The 21,162-nt window shown below is 42.3% G+C and overlaps 1 protein-coding gene across 2 annotated transcripts in view; it reads right to left on the bottom strand.

The window, feature by feature from the left end:
* gpc3 (glypican 3) overlaps positions 1-18,766 on the bottom strand; it is an 88,198-nt gene extending 69,432 nt beyond the window's left edge. Inside the window, exons 1-2 of one of the 2 annotated variants that reach the window (XM_046405527.1) lie at positions 18,117-18,766; positions 10,396-10,557 (exon numbers count right to left, since the gene is read on the bottom strand). In XM_046405527.1, the coding sequence (XP_046261483.1) occupies positions 10,396-10,557; positions 18,117-18,273 (319 nt within the window). In that variant the 5' untranslated portion in view covers positions 18,274-18,766. The remainder of the gene's footprint in view (positions 1-10,395; positions 10,558-18,116) is intronic. The other variant, XM_046405526.1, reaches the window with a different exon arrangement.
* Between the last annotated feature and the right edge of the window lie 2,396 nt (positions 18,767-21,162).

Raw genomic sequence — 21,162 nt, 5'->3', positions numbered from 1 at the left:
ACTCTTTCTCCCCTTCATTAAGCTGTTCAATCGTGGCTCGCCCTTGGGCTACAGTGCCCTATTCACACACTCCTGCTGGGTGAACACGGTGTCCTGCTTCATCAATAATTCCCAGAGTCAACCACTTCAATACAGACGACTGATCCTGCTGCAGGCTGAATGCTGGGCTGTGGCCTTGTTTTAAGAAGATGGTGTAAAAAACTACTGTACTGTTTTCAGGGAGATCAAAGTATGCGGCTAATGGACACAGTAGGTTGACATCAAACCTACATTTAAAGACACAGACATTTTAAGGACTAATCCTGTGTTCATTAAAATGTGTTAAGAAAATATGACTCTCTTGTAAAATATTTTTGGTGGCTTGATCTTGTACACAAGTATGATGGGGGACGGTGAGCTAAACTTGCCAAACATTTTCCAATCAATGAGAGTGGTTTGTGTCAACCAGTCAGAGGTTTTTCACAATCTTTCTCTAAAAACCATTCCAAAAATTGTGATCAAGGTTGTCTAATCATTTTAAATCCCTTTGACCTAATAGCGTGTACAATGTACCCCCAATAGGAGTAGAAATGGGTAAATTTTAACTCCCTGAAAGATCCTCTTCCAACCAGGCTCTTCTTTGGTTCTTTAGGGAACCAGTAAAGTCCCGACGTCAGATCTGGGCCAGGCACAGTCCCATTAGCTTCTGTAGCCCAACACAATCTCTCATTGGGCATCGGTTCTCTGAAAAACATTTTACTATCCACTCTTAAATTAAATGATGATTGTGACTTGGCTTCTTAAATGTTTTCCACCCTGTCCTAAAGTCTTTCTTTTTCTACTAAAGTCTATTAATGGACCACTTTGGTCTAGAATGAAATGTCACAAGGATTATTAGATGGTTTTCATTAAATTCCTTCAGGATGAATTGTAATAACTACGGGGCAAGTGCTTCTTAATATCAAAATTTATTTTGTCCAGTACTTTATTAATGTTTTTGTTAAATAGTCTCAAAACTAATCATCAGAATCAGCTGCACTTTGTGACAAGTAAATGTTAGGGTGTAACTGAGCCATACCAGTGGCTCAGTGCTGTAGGGTCTTAAAATAATCTGAATTGGGAGATTCTAGTTTCACTCCAGCTCTCCAAGGTCAGTTCAAGTGACAAATGCTTTTCTGGCATAGCAGCGTTGACTATGAGGGCCGGTCATCTGTCAAACACAACTGCCACACCTTTGCTGCTTACAGAACACAACAGTGACTTGTCAGGAAATGGTAAACACAGGACACGTTTTAGATGTGAGAACAAATTAATGATAAGGATGTTTCTGAAAGAGTGACCCTCTTTCAGAAGTTAAATTTGGTTAACTGATGTTACATATTTATATTGATGTAAATAAGCCATGAGACCCCACAGATGTAAGATCAGCCCCTCTGCCCTGCTCCACCCTGCCCTGACAGGCTGTTCTGTCTGCATGGCTGAGCACATGTTGCGTAAGTGCTTCAATATTTCATAGGCCAAAATGAAAAATGCATCTCTTTGAACGATAAGTGCATGGTTGGAGTAGGAGGAAGAGGGCAAACTGGTGGGGTCGTGAGGTGAAGAAAGAAGTATGAAAACATAGAGGATGAACAGAAATAAATTGGTTGCTTCTCAGTGCTGCGACACTCGTATAATCTTCCTCTTCGGGAAAACTCCGCTGACATTAAGAGACTGCAACCTGAATTAGGTTCAAACAACTTAGACCTGCGAATCAACCGACTGCAGAGTGCACTTTGTCAAAGAGGAGGATGCTTTTCATAAACAATGAGACCTTGAAGATTAAATCTAGAGCAGGTGTCCCAAGCCACAACCTGCCACAACACTGAGCAAAAAGAAAAAGACTGACAAGCAAACACCTTCAGGTCTTGCTGGGGTTGCCCCCACAGAGCTGAATTCAAACAACTTCAGATTGAGGGAGTGATAGCTTTGAATGAAACAAAGAGAGAACTTTTGCAACCACATCACATCAGCTGTAAAGGCTTTAGATACACATATACTGGGTATGCATGCCCTGGAGTGAGGATAAACATGAACAAAGCAACATCTAAGAATAGCCTCCATTTGGGTTAATATGAAGACAAATGTGTACTTTCTCACGAGTCTTCTTAATAGATGTGGCTGTTCAAAGGAGATCTTGATTTAGCTTACATAAACAGCTTTGATTACGCAGAACTGAAAAGCAGATTTGTATCATCCATTAAGTGGAAAAAGGTTTCAAATGATGTATGGAGATGCAGAGTGATTCATTCAAAGGAGTTCATTAGCTCAGTATGAGATGTGGACATGTCAATATGCTGATTTCACTCTTTTCCTTTCCTTTCCTTTCCTTTCCTTTCCTTTCCTTTCCTTTCCTTTTCAATTTCCTCTCCTCTCCACACCTCTCATTTCCTCTGTTCTCCAGTTTCTTTCCCTCTTTTCCTTCACTCTCTTCTCGTCTCTCTTTTCCTCTCCTTTCTATAGGTTTTTCTCTCTACTCTTCTCCTTTCTTTCTCGGCTGATTCATCAGTCATCAGACCTAGAAAGAAATAAAGGCTCCTTCTCTCGGCTGGAGATGGGAGGAGCTGTCAGTCCCTTCAGCTCCATTTGATGATAGCATTTCAAATGACACTTTGATCCACACTGTTTGTTTTTAACACTATGATGAAATACAACTCGAGAGGCGAGCAACAGGGCGCATCATTAAAATGTGACTCAAACACAAAGAGTCGAGCTCATCCTTAGAAACCACTCATGACTATTTTCTGACATACCAGTGTAAAGAACATGATAGGGTAGGTGGAACTGTAGGGTGGAACAGAAATCGCGTGTTGTCCCTGCAGATAACGCTGTGCTGAGGTGACACCAAAGCTGAATCAATTTTTTTTCAGTAAAGATTGAACAAGAACAAATGAATCTAATGAGGCAAGGCGTAGCGTCATGGCATGACATGAGTAAAGCACCAATTCCTGCCTTCAAGCTTAAGTAAAATAAGAGGTGAGCATATTTTGAGATACAACTACAGGTAAATACTTAAGACGAAATCCATTAAAGGTTTTCTTTATCCACTAGGACACTTTTGTGCTTTAAAAAAGATTCAAGGACAAAATAAACACTGACTAAAAAAGTGCATTCACAGAATTTTTTTCTCTTGATTTTTCGCCCTTAAAAAGCAAAGCTAACTAATCCTTTACAGGTCTTTCCAGAATGAATGTGAAAATAATTCACCGAATCTTAATCTCAGTAGATAAATCAGCCTTTGTTTAAGAATAACTGTGGGAACGCACAAGATGAACAGCCCAAAATATAATTCTGTAATGGTTGGCTCTTTTCTTTCTGGGGTGATGATTCTGCAATTGAAGATTTCCAGAGCCACAGCTGAAATAATATGCAAATATCCACCCCATGGGGTGCAGTCTGGCTGACACATTATCAGCAGAGAGACAGCCGTCGCATTTTTGGGTTTGAGTGTGGTCAAATCAAAAGGCGGAGGCACGATTAAAAAGGTGTACTGTGAAGCACGCAAGACAACGGGAGCACTTTAAACAGGATGCCAGCCCTGTTGGGGAGAGGATGCTGAGGCCTCCTGTGGAGACCGGAGCGCCTGGCAACCTACATAAAGCCTGGAGAGATAAGACAGACGGTGTGGAAAGCCAAACAATAAAAAATGAAAGCATGTGAAACCATAAACAAAGGTTTATCAGGGTGAAGAAAAAGTGAAATGATTCCCAGAGAGAGGCGATTTCATGTTCGGTTCTTTCAACAGCCTCTCAAAGTGGTCTGTGGGCTAAAGAAAGACAACAACCGCAATTCTCTGACTCTGGTTACGGCAGGTGAGTTAACTCTGCACCCGTGCCCCTGTGATTTCTAGGTGTGAGTTTCTAAACCTTGGGCCTGGGACTGCATCCAGTCAGGTATCCCTTAGCATTCAGTCAAGTCTATAAGAAGATTATATACAAGCAGAAAAGATTGGTTATCAAGGGAAAATGGTGAAAAATGAGAAGGACTGGCAATTATCACGCAGAGAGGAGCATAACCTATTTACTATTATTGGTGAACGTGTTTACTACCAATCACTTCATCCAGTTGCTCTTGGTTGTGCTGAGATATCAGGCAACACACAGGGCAGAGTTTTATTAAACACTTGAGCAACATTATGTTGTGGTCAGTATATATGTGAATACTGTCCCCTCAAGACTGTGTGATAATGTGGTGTAGCCCATTATGATTTGTAGGAGAGCAGGGTCGCATTTCATTAAACAGCATACTAAAGCAAGCTGAATAAAAGTGATTGTGTTACAGTCATCACTTTTGATATTCAGTTAATTTTGCCACCCAAAGGCAAATGCATTAATTTAGCGTTTATGGTCAATGCACCAACAGATAATGTTATGTTAATCCCATGTAGTTTTATTTTGTATACTACAAAAGTTCCCCATGAATGCATAAAAAGGTCTGATAATGACTGAAAATCATGTCTTAATAGCATTTGAAGAGAATACTAAGAACTGGGTCAAAATACTAAACAATCATTCTTAAGAAGAGAAATTAATAAATCAACTCAGACAAGAATTCCACTTTTTCTAGTTCAATTTAAAAAAACAAAACTTGAAGCAGCAGGATTCATAACTTTCTGTCTGGGACTACACAGAGGCAGCAGTCTGACACACAAATGGGGAAAATGTGACACAATTAGATTTATATGCAGACGATGTCGGCTTAATTCAGCGGCAAACTGCACCCAAATATGTATTTTGTATTTGCCTCCGGTGACTCAGTGTTTGATATTACACAAGATCTCCACAAACAGCAGCCTGAATAATGAGAGGAGATACTGAGAAGGGCTGCATCACTGGTACATCCGCTCCACCTGGATGTTTTGGTGCTTATGTGTCTATATTCTTCCTAAAGCTCACAAACACTAAAATGTTGCTGCAAAGAGACACTAACATTTTCATGACAAACCTCAGAGCTAAGACAGACAGTATTCTCAGTATTACAGTGCTTCATTAAATATCAATATGAACAACAGTTTACCAGTGCAGCAGAGTGCTCAAAAAATCCAGAAAATCGTATTACAAGGAAACTAATAAGTGACGCATAATGATAAAACACTGCAATTAAGTCAAAATCAAATTACAAGTTGATAGAAGAAGATGTGGTAATGGCTGGTATACCCCATCGTGTCTGGTAAACAATGCTTGAAGGAGCCCATTGGACGAGCAAAACTGCCTTTCCCCATCATTAAGTTATTAGATTAGCCCAGGGCAGTGGGTAAACAACTTCAGACATCTCACAGCAGGCATACATCCCACCAGTCCTCACTGTTATTGGATTACTCTGGGTAAGTTCTCCAGAAGACAAAAAATGACTCCTCAGAGAGCGTAAGGCAGGGGATGATTATTGGAAAGCAGATGATGGGCAGAACAGCGGGAAGGCCTGCTGCTCAGGCCAGACTCCTGGAGCACTTGGGATCGAGCGGACGGCTAACGAGCAGGAGACAGGGAATGGATGCAGAAGGCAGCGAGATCTGATTTTGATTATTGGCTGCTGGATGGAAAGGCATCTCAGGCCTGCCAGGTTCTGCATCATCCGCCTCCTGCCACATCTCGTTTGGGTTGCTGCCACAGCAAATGTCCACTCAGCACTATCTGAGACAAATGAGGGCAAAATCCTCTCAAGGTCAACAACCACCTCCACCAGGGCCACAGGGGGTCTGCCATTCTAATTCCTTATACACTTAGAGTAATTAAAACCCATCCAGAAGAAGCGGGGGAAGTCGATAGAATTTTTTGAGACTGCTAATGAGATGCTAATTTGTTGGCCCGCTAGGAATGAGGTATGAGGAACTCAAGGACACAAAAGAAGATTTATTCACAGTCTCTTGAGCAAACTTTTTTCAGTTACGGTGCGTGTGTCCAAATTTGTTGAACACTGCACACTGCAGGTTGTCTGGTGTCTTTATGATTGATAAAAAGATATAAGCATCCTTTCAAGCTCCTTCCAAACTCCCGATAATTTACAGAGCGTCACTTCTTTGAGCTCAGAGTAAAGTGGAGAGAGCTCCCCTGCCTCGCAGCAGCTAGCGAAGCCACATACAGATTGCCCTCATGCTGCCTGAAAGTAGTCCAAGTCAGACCTGTTTTCGAACACCCCACTGTGCCAGCCTTCTATGGACTCATTGAGTCATTTCAGGAGCACCAGGCTGGCTGTCCCACTTTTTTCAGCAAATATCACACAGACTCTCTGATATCTGCACACACACACACCCACGCTGCTCAACTTTCCTCCCCACACACTGGACTTTATAAGCAATCGGGCCAATCCTGTCCTCTCATGTTTATTAATTGGGTTTGCTCTTTGGACTTGAGACTGACTCCCCTCTGGGTGAGAACTGCTCCTCGGCTTGCAGAGGAGCATCGAGCTGCGGTGAAACTGAGCGGACAGCAGTGTGGTCTTGTTGCCTCTACTGGCACTGCAGTCAGGAGAGGCTCATATTATGATGTGTCATTTTACACAAGTGCTGCACAACAAAACGCACCCAGATCCTGCCTGCACTGCCACTCAGCCAGCCACAGTGGCTTTCAGCTCTTACACATTGACATCTTCCACAAATCACTTTTGAGAACTTAAATAAAAGCTTGTCTCATTAACACAGGAGGATAATCTAATTTCTTAACTGCAGTCTTGGGCTCAGGCTGATAATCACAACAACAGCCGCGGCGCCTCTATGAAGGACACATCGCTGGGGAAATAACAACAATTAGAGGTGCCAATCACCCAAAATGCCAGAAGATGGGTTTAGATGAGTTTCTGCTTGGACGGGCAGTTGGGTGAGGGAGAGGGGAGATCGTGAGATGTGCAGTGTAATCACATCACAAACAAATCTGTGCTTAAGCGAGCTGAGCCACACTCTAAAGATGCTGTTATGGAAGCGAGTTGCACTGGGTTGGTAATTAGTGCACCAGGTGGAAGTGACAAACTTTTGACAGTTGATTAATTAACTTAACTTACCTTATTTAGACTGACAGTCAGGCGAAACAGTCAAATTGCAAGCTCATCTTCTAGAAATTACACTTACTTCCTTCTAATTTCCAACAGGGAATATGTTTTGAAAGGCCGGAAAAAGGATAAACATTTCTCATCAACATAATAAAGACATGTTTCCTTACATTATCTGACCTAGCAGTACAATATGACTGGTTAACTTGTTGATCAGTACATTTAGGCACTCAGAGTTAAGGTAAGAGAAAGATATTGATCTTTGCTTTATTTTTGATTTATTTTATTATTATTATTTATTTTCTGGCAAGTAAACAGTAAAGTTTTTGTAAAGAGTTGTGTCACCATAGAAGCCTTTAAGTACTCTTGTGTCACCCTTACCACAGTCCTCTCACCTCAGCTCTGACTCAAAAATAAATTTCATGTGTCAAGTTATCTCCAGGCTGCTTGATGAAGTGAGGCATCACATACTAATTCTCTCTTCAGAAATACTGGACTCCATAACTAATTTTCTAAATTAAATTCCCAGCATGCACGAGATCAGCTTCTCATTTTAAGAGATTAGATTTAAAGATGAGCATCCTGCACAGGTTTACAGATTCTCATTTTGAAGTAAATTGACAACATCGGGCCCATTGAGTGCGAGGCAATCAGAGCACACAGGGGGAAAATGGTGTTATGATCTCACTAATGTGAATCAAAATGAAATCCGAGAGTCTGTCACATATCAGAGAGGATGCTGCAGTTTATCCATTACGTAGTATTTCCCTGGTATACCATAAAGAGATCAGCTAAGGCTCATTAGACTGTCAAATAGCATATGAGAGAATCTGCTCGAGAGGCACGCATCATTAGAAATTCCTAATGTCTTACCTATTTCCTGGTATTGATCTTGAAGAAGCCTAATGTTAAAGCAGCCTGTCATCTTACTGCTTGAAAGAAAAAGATAGACAGAGCCATTACTTTTTTTATTGTTTGGAGAAGTTGACTTCAAAAGGGTGAAAACCCCTGGTGTAGTCTGAGGCTTGGGAAAGCAGAGCGGGGCAGGTGGAGCTTGAAGGAGAGGGGGATGCTGGGATAGAGAGAGTGTTCAGAGATGAGAATAGAGGAGTGGAGAGGGGAAGCCCTTTGATCTCTGGCAGAAGTGAGTGCTGAAGAAAAGAGATGGAGCGGCAAAGAAGATTGCAAACAAGGCATGCACTCAATTCCCAATAGTAGCATGAGCGCGAGATGAAGAGACAGACGGGAGGGAGAAAGACAGAAGGAGAAAGAAAAGTCAAGTAAATTGAGCAAGACGCAGATGGAGAGAGACGATGGCAGGGTCAGAGAGTGAGAGGAGGAGAAGAGAGAAAGAGAGAGAGGATGAAAATGAAGTAGAGGGAAACAGATAAGACCAGGATGTTAAAAGGATTTCAGTCCTGGGGCTGTTTGGGGAGTTCTCTCAAGCCCTATGCTAAAGCAATTAGTATTGAACCCCTTCTAGGAAAGTGCAGCCAAACCACAGCAGCAGTCTCTAACATAGTTAGTGTGTAACAACCAAGTCAAGCAAACCCCACGGTCCCTATTAAACCCCAAGTTTTAATTGGCATGTCAGGATGGTGTTGCGTTTCACAACCAATGAGTGTGCGTTCTCTAAAAAGTTGGCCCAGTGAGTCTGCACATCCCACTTCAAGTGGAAACCCCGAGACAGTAAACAGAGCTGCTGCGCTGGCTGGGAAAGGCCTGTGTAGCATGATAACAAAGGCACAACATTAAATGTGAACGGGATATTTCAAAACAACTGTTACTATGATAGCAGCACTGTGAAAGTAAAGTTATGTACCTCTTTGTTGTCTGGGAGTTTACTTGAAACCAGTTCTTAAAGTTTACAGTCATCGCTTCCAATTTATGTTGAAGTTTTTGATGTAAGTGTAAGAAAAAAAAAGTGTTTTACTGCAGATGAGAAATTACAACATGGTGGCAAATTCTAAAACAATGAGCATGAGCATCACAAATAAAGAAGAGTACAGAAAGTCAATAAAATGACTCAGTAACTTCAGTACCACAGCAGCAGCATCTAGCAGATGTTTGCTGTTTGCCACAATAAGCTAACGATCTTCTCTCAAGAAAGAGCTTCTCTCAAGAAGAGCAGTTCTCCGCAAGAAAGGGTTTGAAGAACTTCCTTCATCTCATGGATACCTGCCAAAACATACTTTAACAAGACAGCATACCTGTGCAGAATTCAATGGCATCTAGTTGTGTGGTTGCAAATTGCAGAGCAACTTTTTTCACATGCCACAAAGGTTGGAACCAATGATTTGATCTAATACACTGGATTTTATGATCTGTTAAAACTGTAACATGAAAAGTGACTGGTAACTATAAGTGTCAAATACATGTAGTAGGGTAGAAAATAAGTAAATAAGTACCCTGTTTGTTGTACCTCAACATTATACTTAAGCGCAGTACTTGGGGAAATACTAGTTTTCTGCCACTCTCACCTAATGCTAACAAGGAGTTTAAAAAGTACAGCTCCCAAGATGTTGGACTTTTTCTGTGATAGAATTATCAATGATGAGTAAATTAAAGCAAATACTCCTGGGCTCCATTATTTACATTAGATAATATTTGTTGTGATCACATTTCACCTCCAAAGCTGCCTCACTTCTTTAAATCAACAATTTAGCAATTAAATACTGATTTGACATTGACACTTACTACCTGCTGACTTTTATAACATGTATCTGCTTCCACCATTGGACCACTTCACTGTTCAGTCATTCGCTTTCAGCAGTCACCTTCTTCCTGTACCTTCATCCTTGTCTTCTCGCCTGTCAGCAGTTGATCCCCGGTGTCTCCAGGTACATTTTTCAGATCGCATTTGCACTAAGCTGTAATTTTGAACACATCTGTTAGCTGGAACCAGTCATACCAGTCAGTCTCCTCTGACCTCCCTCATCTGCGAGTGTTTTCCAGGACCGCTGCTGACTGGCGTTTTTCACTCAGCAAATAACAGACATCACAGACTGCAGTGCGCCAAATTCTCAGGAGGCTGTCACTTTCTGGAACAACACGTCTGGCACCGACAGCCACATTACATCTAAAGTCACTTTAACCACACGTCTCTGCCATTCTAACATTTAGCTGAGCAGCAGCTGAGCGTCTGATCCCTGTTTTCGTGCATTATGCTTCTTCTTTTTTTATGCGTGACTCACTGTCTGGAGGAGTGAGCGGCTGATGCGAACAGTGAATGTGCAGCCAAGAAAGTGGATCCCGAAACTGTCTTGTTTTGAAGATGTCAATTATCAGTTTAAAAATGTGCTTATGGTGTTGTGTTCTTTTTTTTTCGCTGTGCTTGTTCAAAAAAAGCAAAAAAAACCCATCTCTAGTCTGTTCGCAACTGTGCTCGCTGCTTACCTTGGAATATGGCAGCATTCTGGATGATGAGGTGTTTGAGTTGAGCACTGACAACCTGCAGGCCAGACTCCATGTTGCTGCGTGCAGCCACCTGATACCGCTCCTCCATCTTCTTAGAACAGCAGGTCAGGCCTTTGGTTTGGCAAACCTGCAGATCCGCACCTGGCAGGAAATCAGCAGGGACAGCACAGAAGTTTAGATGAGCAGAGAGCTGGAGCTGAAAAGCCACTTTTGTTTAATTTTCACAGAACAGAAGTCTCTTCCTTCACACAAAAAGATTCAGCCACATCGTCTGCATGCTAAAAGGAAACACCACACCACTACAGCAGATTTTGCAGACCTAATGAGTATATGATCATTATGCAGAGGCTGCATTATTTGGGAGGACTGAAGTCAAAAATAAATCGTGGCTAAAAAAAGTGATTTTGATAAACACTCAAGCAATATAGCAAGGCTATGTTGTTCTCCTCAGAGATCAGATCGGTCAACAGAACATTTCCCTATACTTCAGGCTGAATTTTTCACACAGAGGATCAAAAAAAGTGTTTTGTAGGCACAAAGTTGAGAGCTAGGAGCAGTTCAGTGTGCAGGCAAACAAACCCAGGTTTTAGTATGCTTTCACTATGCATGACATTAAAAGAAAAATAGCCCCAAGTAAGATTGCAGGTGATGTTACAAGTTGTTTACACCAAAGAGAAATTAATGGCTTCCTAGAGCTCTTTTTAAAGGTGGGGATGTAAGCCTGCAACATCAAAATTAAGCTGACAAGGACGTGTCATTGGGCCGCCGTAGCCGAGCACAACTGGATCAAAGAACAAAACAAAACAACCTGAAGAATTTAATTTCATTTTAAAAATTCCCAGTGAGGAGGGAGACAAAGGCTACAAGGTCAAAATTCAGTCTGACCAAGGATAGTAAAAAGTGCCAGAGCTGCGCCACTGAGGAGGAATGAACTGCTGCTTTGTGTGATGATGCACTGAAGGACATCTTTGAGAAAAAGCCATTCTCTCTTGTTTTATTGCAGAGAGAGAGAGAGAGAACTACACAAATGTATGTTGTGGTCATTACAATTGTGTATTGACAAAGAAAGGTCCAGTGGGAATACAGTTTCATTAGACAAGCTGTAAATTTCCTGCCTAATCCCAAATCCCTGCTCTAAAACGATGCACACGCAAGGCATCACACAGACATAAACAGGACACAACCATCTGATGTTTAAATAGAAAGAGGAGTTCCCTCTCCTTAGTGTTTCCCCCCTCCTCTCTCCCTGTCCCATGTGGCTGTTGAAAGCTACAGTGGAGGCTGCAGTCGTAACGTGCCAGGATACGTCGAGGAGTTGTCTGCAGGATCTGCTGCCTGAGAGGCATCAGTGACAAGGGCCTGATTGATGGTGTGGTAAACAAATGTCAGGGGAGCCTGCCAGCTTCACATGCCACTGCTTGGGGCGCGCAGGATAAAGAGACGGAAGCAGAGAGATTAATTTGGAGGGAGAGATTGAATTGTGAATGTATTTATATATTTATATGAGAAAGTCTTGATAACAAGTGTGACAAAAGACAGAGGGAAGGCTTTTGTCGAGATGGAGGCTTTATCTTAATATAAAAAAATGAATATCTCTACTGAGGCTTTGTCTCTCGGAGAACTTGGAACAATAGAGCTTCAGAAACAGAGCTCACTCTGTAACAATGAAAACAGCGGGCATGCAGGGAAGTTAAACTGGCAGGAGACGCAACAGAGTGACAGTTTTGGTAATTAATAAGTACTGAGGAGTCAAACAGAGCACAGCTTTGGCTAACTCTCTCCTGTTCCATCAGGGTTTAAGGTGCAGACTCTAATGAGTGAAACAGGCAATAAAACTGTCACACAGCACCTTTTGTATGCATACTGACAGGCTTAATATCTTAAATCAATACCAACAAAAGAATCCTGACAGATAAGATCAAGTTAATTTCAGACTGCAGGGGCAAAATTATTGAGCTGTCAATAGCACCAAAGGTGGGGTGAGTGCAGCTGGTGCAGAAAAGAGACAGAGCTTTTAGCAATTATCTCACGCAAAACAGACAGTTTCATCTGCACGTTTGTCATTTTGCAGATGATAAATGTGTTTCATTACAGAGGTTCCACAGCGGTGAGGAAAACGTGAAGGATTGGCAGCAAAATGATTCCCCTTGGAGTTTCACAAATAATAAAATCACACCGTCTAAATAAAGCCTTCTTTCTGACTGACAGATCACTTGGGAATAAGCTTCCTGCTTCTACTCTTTGCTTTAGGCTCAGCGCTCTTTCTCCTCCCCCCCATCTTTTTTGGTCCCTGTCATCCCTGCAGTTTTGTTCTGAGCTTGTTTCACTTCACCAACCTTGAGTTTAATAGCTATCGGGAACAGAGAGCACCTTTCTATCAGTCCGTTAGTTGGCTAATTAGTCGATTTTTGTGTCCTGATGGGCAATTCTCTCAAAGAAAATGAAAAAAGACAAGGTGCAGGGCCAGGAGCAATTTAGATGTAAATTTCCACAACATACAACCTCAGTCCAAGGTGACACCTTTAAATGATTACGTACTTTCAATCAATACTCTGAAATGGTGGGCCAGACAGTTCGACATGCAGAACAGCTGCCGTTTTCATGAGCGTAAAAGTCGTCGAATGGCTTTTTAAGAACACATTGAAGGCCCTTCAGTTTGTCACAGCTGTCGCTGACAGTCCTTAGCTGCCTCTCTCGTGAGACGGAGTTTCTGTTGAAATGCCACGGGTGAAAGCTCCAGCAGGGGCTCAAACGGTCCTGTGTACACAAAGACGAGAGGAGCCCCTCCCCTTGCTTCTTTAACAAGCTCAGGGACTCCAGGCCAGGGGAACAGGGACAGCCACAAATACAGTGTGTGTCTCTTAGTTTCCCAGCACCAATTAGAAAGCTATCACTATGCAAGTTTAATGATGGAGACCATGGGGGAAAAACAAGTTGTATTAAGATATAGAATATGTTAAAAGCTGTTCATTATGAGCATAAATTATACAACAACTACCAGAGCTGAGTTGAAGCATGTGGGACTCCCTGGCTTCCTCTCCGGGCAAAATAAGCCGGTGTCACTTTGTAGAGGCAATAAATGAAGTAAAGATGGAACAATTTACAACCAACCTAAGGAATAGTAATATCATTAGCTACTGGGGATCGCTGTTGCTTTAAGTATTTTTAGTGCTTTGCTCACTGCTCTACTTTAAGCCGTTTGATGAAGCAATAATTTGAAAGCTAGAAGCATGAATGTGAAAGTATGTATTGTATTGTTTTTTAAGTGTACACAAAACAAAAGAGTTTTAAGGAAAAAACTGAATAAACACAACACAACACAGTGTTTAATAAGACACAATTCAGGTCACTTCAGGTCAAAGTGATCCACCTATTAGTCATGTCTGGGTGTCATTCAAACAGCAACAGCGTTTGTTCTTTGTTGTTTAGTTTTTCATGATAAACAAGAAGCCCAAAATGACCTGAACCTGCAGCTAATTACAGAGAAGTCCATGTCTCCTCGACATTTTTCTGGCATCCTGCGGAGTGTTATAAAACAACATGAAACTATAATTGTTTCAGTGCAGGGAAAGAAAAGAAAATCCTCTCTGGCTGGACTGCGGTGTGCAGTGGATTCTGCTGAAATAAGTGCCAGCTGTCAGCTCAGCCTCCAGCCAACTAGTATTACTCTTCCATTTAGCGAGAATCTGATGCTCCTCTCATGAATCAGGTCAGCTGCTGCTGTCAGAGATCCACCACATCCTCCGTTGACACTGATGGAGCAGCTTTCACACTCATGTCCTCAGGTAAGTGCTCGGCGCTGCTCACGGACCTCATCTACGTCCATGACGGCACGATGGGGTGAACCGACACCCAGGCTCCATTTCACCTTCAGCCACTACAACCACCCACAGCAAGAGCCGCAACAAAGACATGAGTGGTACTCCTACAGCACAGTTTGGTTGTAATGCTGCGTCTCTGCACTCACTGCTTTTGAATCATGTTGGTGGAAAGAAAGGCTTCAGCTTTTGTTTTTCGGTGTTTTGCCCCCTGGCACCACATGGAGCTTTATTAGAATTTTGCTCTGCATTCCTGCGGACATCTTTCTGAATCAGCCACCTCCCCCGCACAGTACACCCTATAAATACAGGCTACTTCATGTCTCATACAGAAAGTGATGCTTCCCCAGTCAAATCACAGCGAGCCATCCTCAACATCTAATTTCATCAATATTTCATTTGCTGTATGCCTCAATGAAGAACTCATCGTGTTGCATTAGGCCACACGACAAGCCCTGTTTCACTTACCCTCACTCACGAACTTCAGCAAGCACAAAGTTCAGAACGATTACACAAGATGGGATTGTGACTGAAAACCTTCAATTTATGCTGTATAAATTAATGACAAGGATATATTATGGATGAGGTATAGCCAAAAAAGGGGACCAAAAATGCAAAAAATGAAGTAAATATATGAGAAGTGCCTGCATATTTCATGCTTTTGGAAAATGTAAAAAAAAAAAAAAGAAAGTCAGCTCATTAAGACTGCTGGGATTTATGGAAATCATACCTAAAGTACAAGCCTTGGGCCATAAGTCTGTCTCATTCTGGATATTACTTTTGAAAGTTTGATGTGTTACTGAAATATTGTCTAGAGTGATGACAGACGTGTCAATGTCAGCACCGGATATAAAGGACAGCAGAGTATCAAAAACATGCCTGGAAATTTAATGCGTCACATTTTTTAAAAAATAGAAAGCACATTATTCGTGTGGAAAAAAAAAATCATACATAATTTATGCAGGAACAGAATGTGATTTTGAGGATGATGAAAGTTTTCAGTTGCTTGTATGTGGATCTACACAGAGAAATCCTACTCAAAGAACAGGATATATTACTGTGTGCATAGTCAGTGTGACCTTTGTTGATCGTGTAATGTCTGGTAATGACATTAGTCCTGCACACACACACACACACATAAAAAAATCAGTACCAGGTTCATTGAGTTTTCAGAACCCCCAAACACAGACCCAAGAGAAATCTGAACAGTCACAAGATAATTAACAAAACAGAAAATACATATCTGCTCCATCAAACTGTATTTAATTTGCAGCTATGCAATCACAAGCACAGCTCTCACAAGCCCAAAAGGTTAAGAACCAACTGTTTGATTCTACTAAATGAACTGCACATTTTAAAAAGGTTAACATCACTACTTTTTGGATTCATGGCCCATTTTTAATGAAAAAATTGTTGCCAGTGTGAAGAAACTTCACAAATGTATGAAAGACTTGAAATGACACAGCCAAGGCCAGGAGACGTCCTGACTGCAGACCTTCTGAAGTGGGAAGCCTTTGTCTTTGCAAAAACTTAGTAGAAAATATTTATTTTATATTAAATTTGTTGTAATACCGTTCACCTTACTTTGGCTGTGAGTCCTGAAATCACATTGTGATATATTTTCATTCAGTCACTCCCAAAGTGGGGTCCAGAGATCCCTCTGGCACTGTGAGGGAGTCAAGACAATCTGTATGTGTCAGTCTAAATGGGCTTCTTATATCAGCGTTACCTCTTCAATGTTGCATTGCTGTATACTGATACTTATGGTTTCAAAATTGATTTGTTTTTTCATTGCTTATCTGAATTTTTTTTTCTGTCTGACATCAAATTCCAGTGTGTATACGGTAAATGTACTGAAGTGCTAGCCTCTCCCTCTGTCTCATTTCACAAACAAATACTGGAATGGTGATGAAACATTTTTATTACGCCATTAACAAACAATTATTTTGTAATTTGTGTGCCAAAATGTCATGTTTAGAGCCAATTGGAAAGAAGTGAAATTCTTAAAAACAGAAATCCAAATGGACTTACACGGGATTTGGTAGGGTGGTGCTGTGTGAAAGAGTGCCAGCAACACCAACTACACATTCTGGGAATATGAACATATGAGTCTCTGAGACTAGCAGACTTAACATGGCACCACTTCAAAATCCTGATTAAAATCTCTTCATAAAATTAGAAAGCAGCACTGGGGCTAAATGTCCCTGTTCTCCTTCAGTGTGGAAATTTATCGCTTACTGAACAGGTATGAATTTGGTGCTTCATCACCAGTCGCCCACTGTACAGCTTTCACTTAACAAAGCCAGGAAATAAATGTGCAGGAGAAAAGCTACGGCCATGGTGGGAATGCACAGAGCAAACTAACTCTTAGCTGGCCTGTAAGAAGGGTGTCCAGCTCAGACCGATTCCTCAGCAGACAGATGGGTTGCTCTGCCTCAGAGTTGGGGGGAGGCTAAATATTTTGGATTCCCCCTTTGGCTACCAGACAAAATGTTTGATGTCCTATAGGTGGATGATGGGTGATCTAAGATGGATGCATGGGGAAACGCAGGACTCGGTCGTTGGAGCTGCATGCATCCACTGATGGGAAACTCAAAAAAAAAAAAAAAAAACAGGGTAGAGTGAGCATGACAAAATATGCTTCAAAGTGCATCAGAGCTCTCCTGCGGTTTGATTTGGAGCATTTTGTGATTCGTAACACTCTTTCATGTTCGCAGAACATTTTGTATTATTTGCTAAAGCTCTGACTCAGGTGGGAGTGAAGGGTTTGAGAATGGAGAGGCACAGAGAACAGTTAACCTGCAGCGCTTGCCTGTGCCGACCTGACACTAAAACTCCCAATTAACATTTGCAGCTGGCTGTGATTCAGCCACATGAGAGGGATCTCCATTTACATACCGAATCAGAATACATGCAACAGGCTCCAGTGGTACGCCGACATACTGTGATGTACTGTAAAACACGATGGGGGAGTCTGGCTGCTCCGCTGCCCCACAGAAACCTCAATATCTCACCACTGGCTCAGTGTTTTCCCCTCACATCTCAAAAGTCAAGTCACTGCTCTGAGGACACGTTCCTTCCTCGTCTGAGTCAGTGACTTTTGAGCTCCAGGGAAAAATAATTATCCATGTTGGATGATTGCATCTTTTACCAAAATGCTTTCAGGGTGGTTACAATTCATATCACACCACTAATCTATACCCTGTGACAAGGTGTGCAGAGGACAAGCTGCCAGGAGACCAGCCTGAATGGAAGTATTAATCTCATAAAGGAAGAGTGCTGATCTTTATCTTTGTAAGTGCAGTCCATCATCTTCTAAAAAAAATCCACCCCAAACCCACACGACAAACACCTGCAAAAAGATGCTCATATCAGCTCCCAGTTTTGTAAAGAACTGGACAAACAAGTTATCCAGGAAAGCTTATACTTGACTCTGTGTTAAGATCAATACGGGAGCGAATCGATATTGTAGCTTGTTATTTAACAGTGAACTGGTGGTTTATATGATTCAACCTACATATTTTTTAACAAGACACTTAACACGGACGATAGATTTTTTCAGAGCAGGTTAGAAAACGTTCAGCCAGCGGGATGGAGAGTGTGTGTGTGGGTTGGCTCTCTAACTGGAGAGGTCAGCAGCCTTGAAAAAGGAAGCAGCAGAAAAATGCTCGGCGGCGTTACAGTACTGTTGTAACGGTCAAGTCCTGCTGAAGTGAAAAGTGGAGTTGAATCTGAGTGTTGGCAGTCGGAACTGAAGTGACAAATCAATTTTAGCCTTCAGAAGCGCAGACAATAAAGCCCCATGGCTACAGTTAACTGACACCATGTGTGTTAAACGCGGAGCCACGCTGTACACACATGCTGTATGGTGATGAGAGTTACCTGACACTGGGTTTTCGGGGACCCACTTGGAGCCCGGATGCAGAGAGTGAAAGACCGTGCGCACCTCCTGGCAGTTTGGCACCTGTCCGGCGGGCAGGGAGAACAGCTGGAGGAAGGCGCACAGGAAGAGCGCGCTGTGGATGAACGGGCCGAGCATGGCAGGTGGGCAGGTGAGCAGAGAACAGAGCAGCCGCGATAAACTTAAACGCGTTCAAAGTTAGAAGAGGTTCCCGCGTTGGCGCTGATGAGGTGAAGCTGGAGCTCCCGCCAAGACTCGGATCAGCATCCTTCTGCTTTTCCGCCTTCTTTTTCTCTCTCTCCAACTCCCTACCCGACACTCCACCCGCCTGAGAAGCTGCTCTGCTGTGCGTCTTGCTGAAGCTACGCCGATGCTGGTAACTTATGAGTCCCTCTTCACTTGCGGCACTGACTCTCTGCTCGCCGCGCAGACCAACGAGCCCCTGATACATGCGCGGCGCGCTCTCTCCAAAAAAAAAAGCGCGTGCGCCACCGCGTGAACCTGCGCCTATGATGATATCCCCTCTCGTGTAGCAGTGGTGATGCTGGTTGATACACTGGCCCTGTGCGGCTGCAGGAGGGGAGACGCAGGGCGAGGACTAATGGGCTTCTCGAGCTGTTGTGTTAGACGGATGGTGCCGCATGCTGTAGGACGCAATTAGGGCACAGTACCTGTACAACACACTATTCAAACAACAGAGGCCCACTTTGTGAGCAGGAAATGCACATGTATAACAATAAGAATGACACGGACACGATCTGACAATGTGCTTTTATTCCTCAGCCACATGGAAAGAAAAACGTACAGCAAGCAAGCTTAAAAAAAATAAAATAATAATAAAATAAATCAGTACAAATTGACCAAAAGTGAACATTAACAATCTGCTCTCTTTTCTGATAACTGCATAAATCTAACTCAGTAACACAATGGTATTTTATTCATCTTCTTATCTTGAGTAGACCAACTGCACTCCACAGAGCCAAAAAAGCTGAAATGATGCCACCTAGTGTTCAATCTACATGACAGACACCAGGGAGGCCAACGTTTATAACTCAGCCCCTCAGCAGATTGAACCAAGTTCATCAAGCCAGACAAAAACAAACGTAATCAGAACAATTTCTCTATGATCAACATAATAAACATGTAGCTGCTCATGACATCTGGCGGATTGCAGATGGATACTGTGCAATTTCTTTTCATTTTGTCCGATACTGAAATTGTGAAGTCATCCACCTGAAAACAGCAAGACAACCAGCAATGTCAAAAGTGAAAAGGCACTGAAATGCCTTAAAAATCACTGCAGCATGGTGGAAAAAAACAGTGAACATGATTTTCACCGTTTAAAGTGTTCATCAAAGCTTGGAACAGCACAAAACAAAAGCCAGATCTCTTCCTTTGGCTGCATGTCTGAGAAACAGAGAGCTTTGCATGGATTTGCACAGCAGAGACTGGCAGAAGCTGAGAGCAAACCAACAAAACTCGCTGTGAACCCACCAGAGTTCAACACCTTCAAGTGTAAAGAGGCTGATGAATGAAGGAAGGTGACCAGAAGCACCTGAAGTGCACAAACTGCAGTAGATCAGGCTGTACTACCTGCACTGTGAGCACTTTGGAACTGCAAAGTCAACGGCGTGTTCAGCTTGAGAGTCAGAAGGCCACGAGTAACGAAAGACGTCCAAAGGAGAGACACTGACGCTGTTCAAGCAGAACAACTTCAAGTCTACCTCACAGAACTAAACCAAATTAGTGTTCTAACAAGAAAGACACGATGCATTAAATTGCAAGTAGTTTTCAGGGCAACTGTAATGAAAAATATTTCAGACCTTGAAAGAAAATCAGCCCTCCGGCCAGAAGGAGCAACTAGGGCAGTAGATACTGAACTACTTCACTGACTACACTAGATGCACCTTAGCCGGAGGAGCATAAGTGAGACGGGGAGGTCAGTGGGGACTGGTGTTCCGTATTACTTCCCACTCCTGTCTGAACCATCTGAAACACACACAAAAAAAGGTGGTGGTGACAAACTGAAAGAAATATTTGAGCTGAGCTGAACAACAAGTCATTATTCGTGACAGAGTACATGCTTTCCAAGCTGCAGCCGTGTGAACGTGTTAATATCAGGCACTAAACTTCTACTTCCACAGCGAGAAAAGATTTTTACATCAATCACCACATCATTTCCAGCAAAGACTTCAGTGTATGCATTTGCAAACAGCAAATGCTTTGTAACTGGACCTTTAAGGCTGTATGGCTAAGCAAACACATGCGGCACCAGATATTAAATAGAACAATATTCCAATGGAAATGAAGGAAGAGACACAAAGTGGACAAACGACCCTGATTCCTTTCTCGTCCCATCCTTTTCTGTGAACGACTGAGCTTTTCCAGGATCGCCTCTTCCGCTGGTAACAGATGATGGTATCATCACTCTATCACCTGTTACCAGGGAACTTGTTACTGTGGCAGGTTCCAATGTTTTTTTTCCCAAAGTCGGTTGTTGCTCCTGTCTCAATCTGTTTGAATCCAATTCAAAATAAGCAGATATTTCTAAAAAACAATAAATCACTAAAGTTTATCAGCTAAAACAGTCATGTCTTTGTAGTGTTTTCAGCTCAATGTGTCAGAAACGATTAGCGAATGAGTCTGTTCTGTTTTATTTGTTTTACTCGGCATCCCGACCATTTACACTTGAGTTGGCCAAAATGTGGCCTATTTACTACTTACCCGTTCTCTCTCTCTCTCTCTCTCTCTCACACACACTCACACACACACACACACACACACACACACACACAGTTTCACTGGCTGTCCATGCAAGAGGCTTTTAACTCAGATGCTTCAAAAACACAAGCATCAAAAGTTAAAATATTAGGAATCTCAACTTTGTCCCACAAACTGTTTAACTACATAGGCCTTACTGAGCTGTAATAAGTTTCTAAATGCGCTCAAAGCGTCTCAAAGTGGCGCCAAAAAAAAAAGTCTCGTGATGTGACGATGCGCGTGTCAACTCCCGTCTATTAAATAATT

The sequence above is a fragment of the Scatophagus argus genome, chromosome 12, assembly GCF_020382885.2.
Source record: "Scatophagus argus isolate fScaArg1 chromosome 12, fScaArg1.pri, whole genome shotgun sequence".
Lineage (NCBI taxonomy): Eukaryota > Metazoa > Chordata > Actinopteri > Scatophagidae > Scatophagus > Scatophagus argus.
The sequence above is the reverse complement of the archived record's forward strand: the minus strand, read 5'-3'. Positions and strand labels throughout refer to the sequence as shown.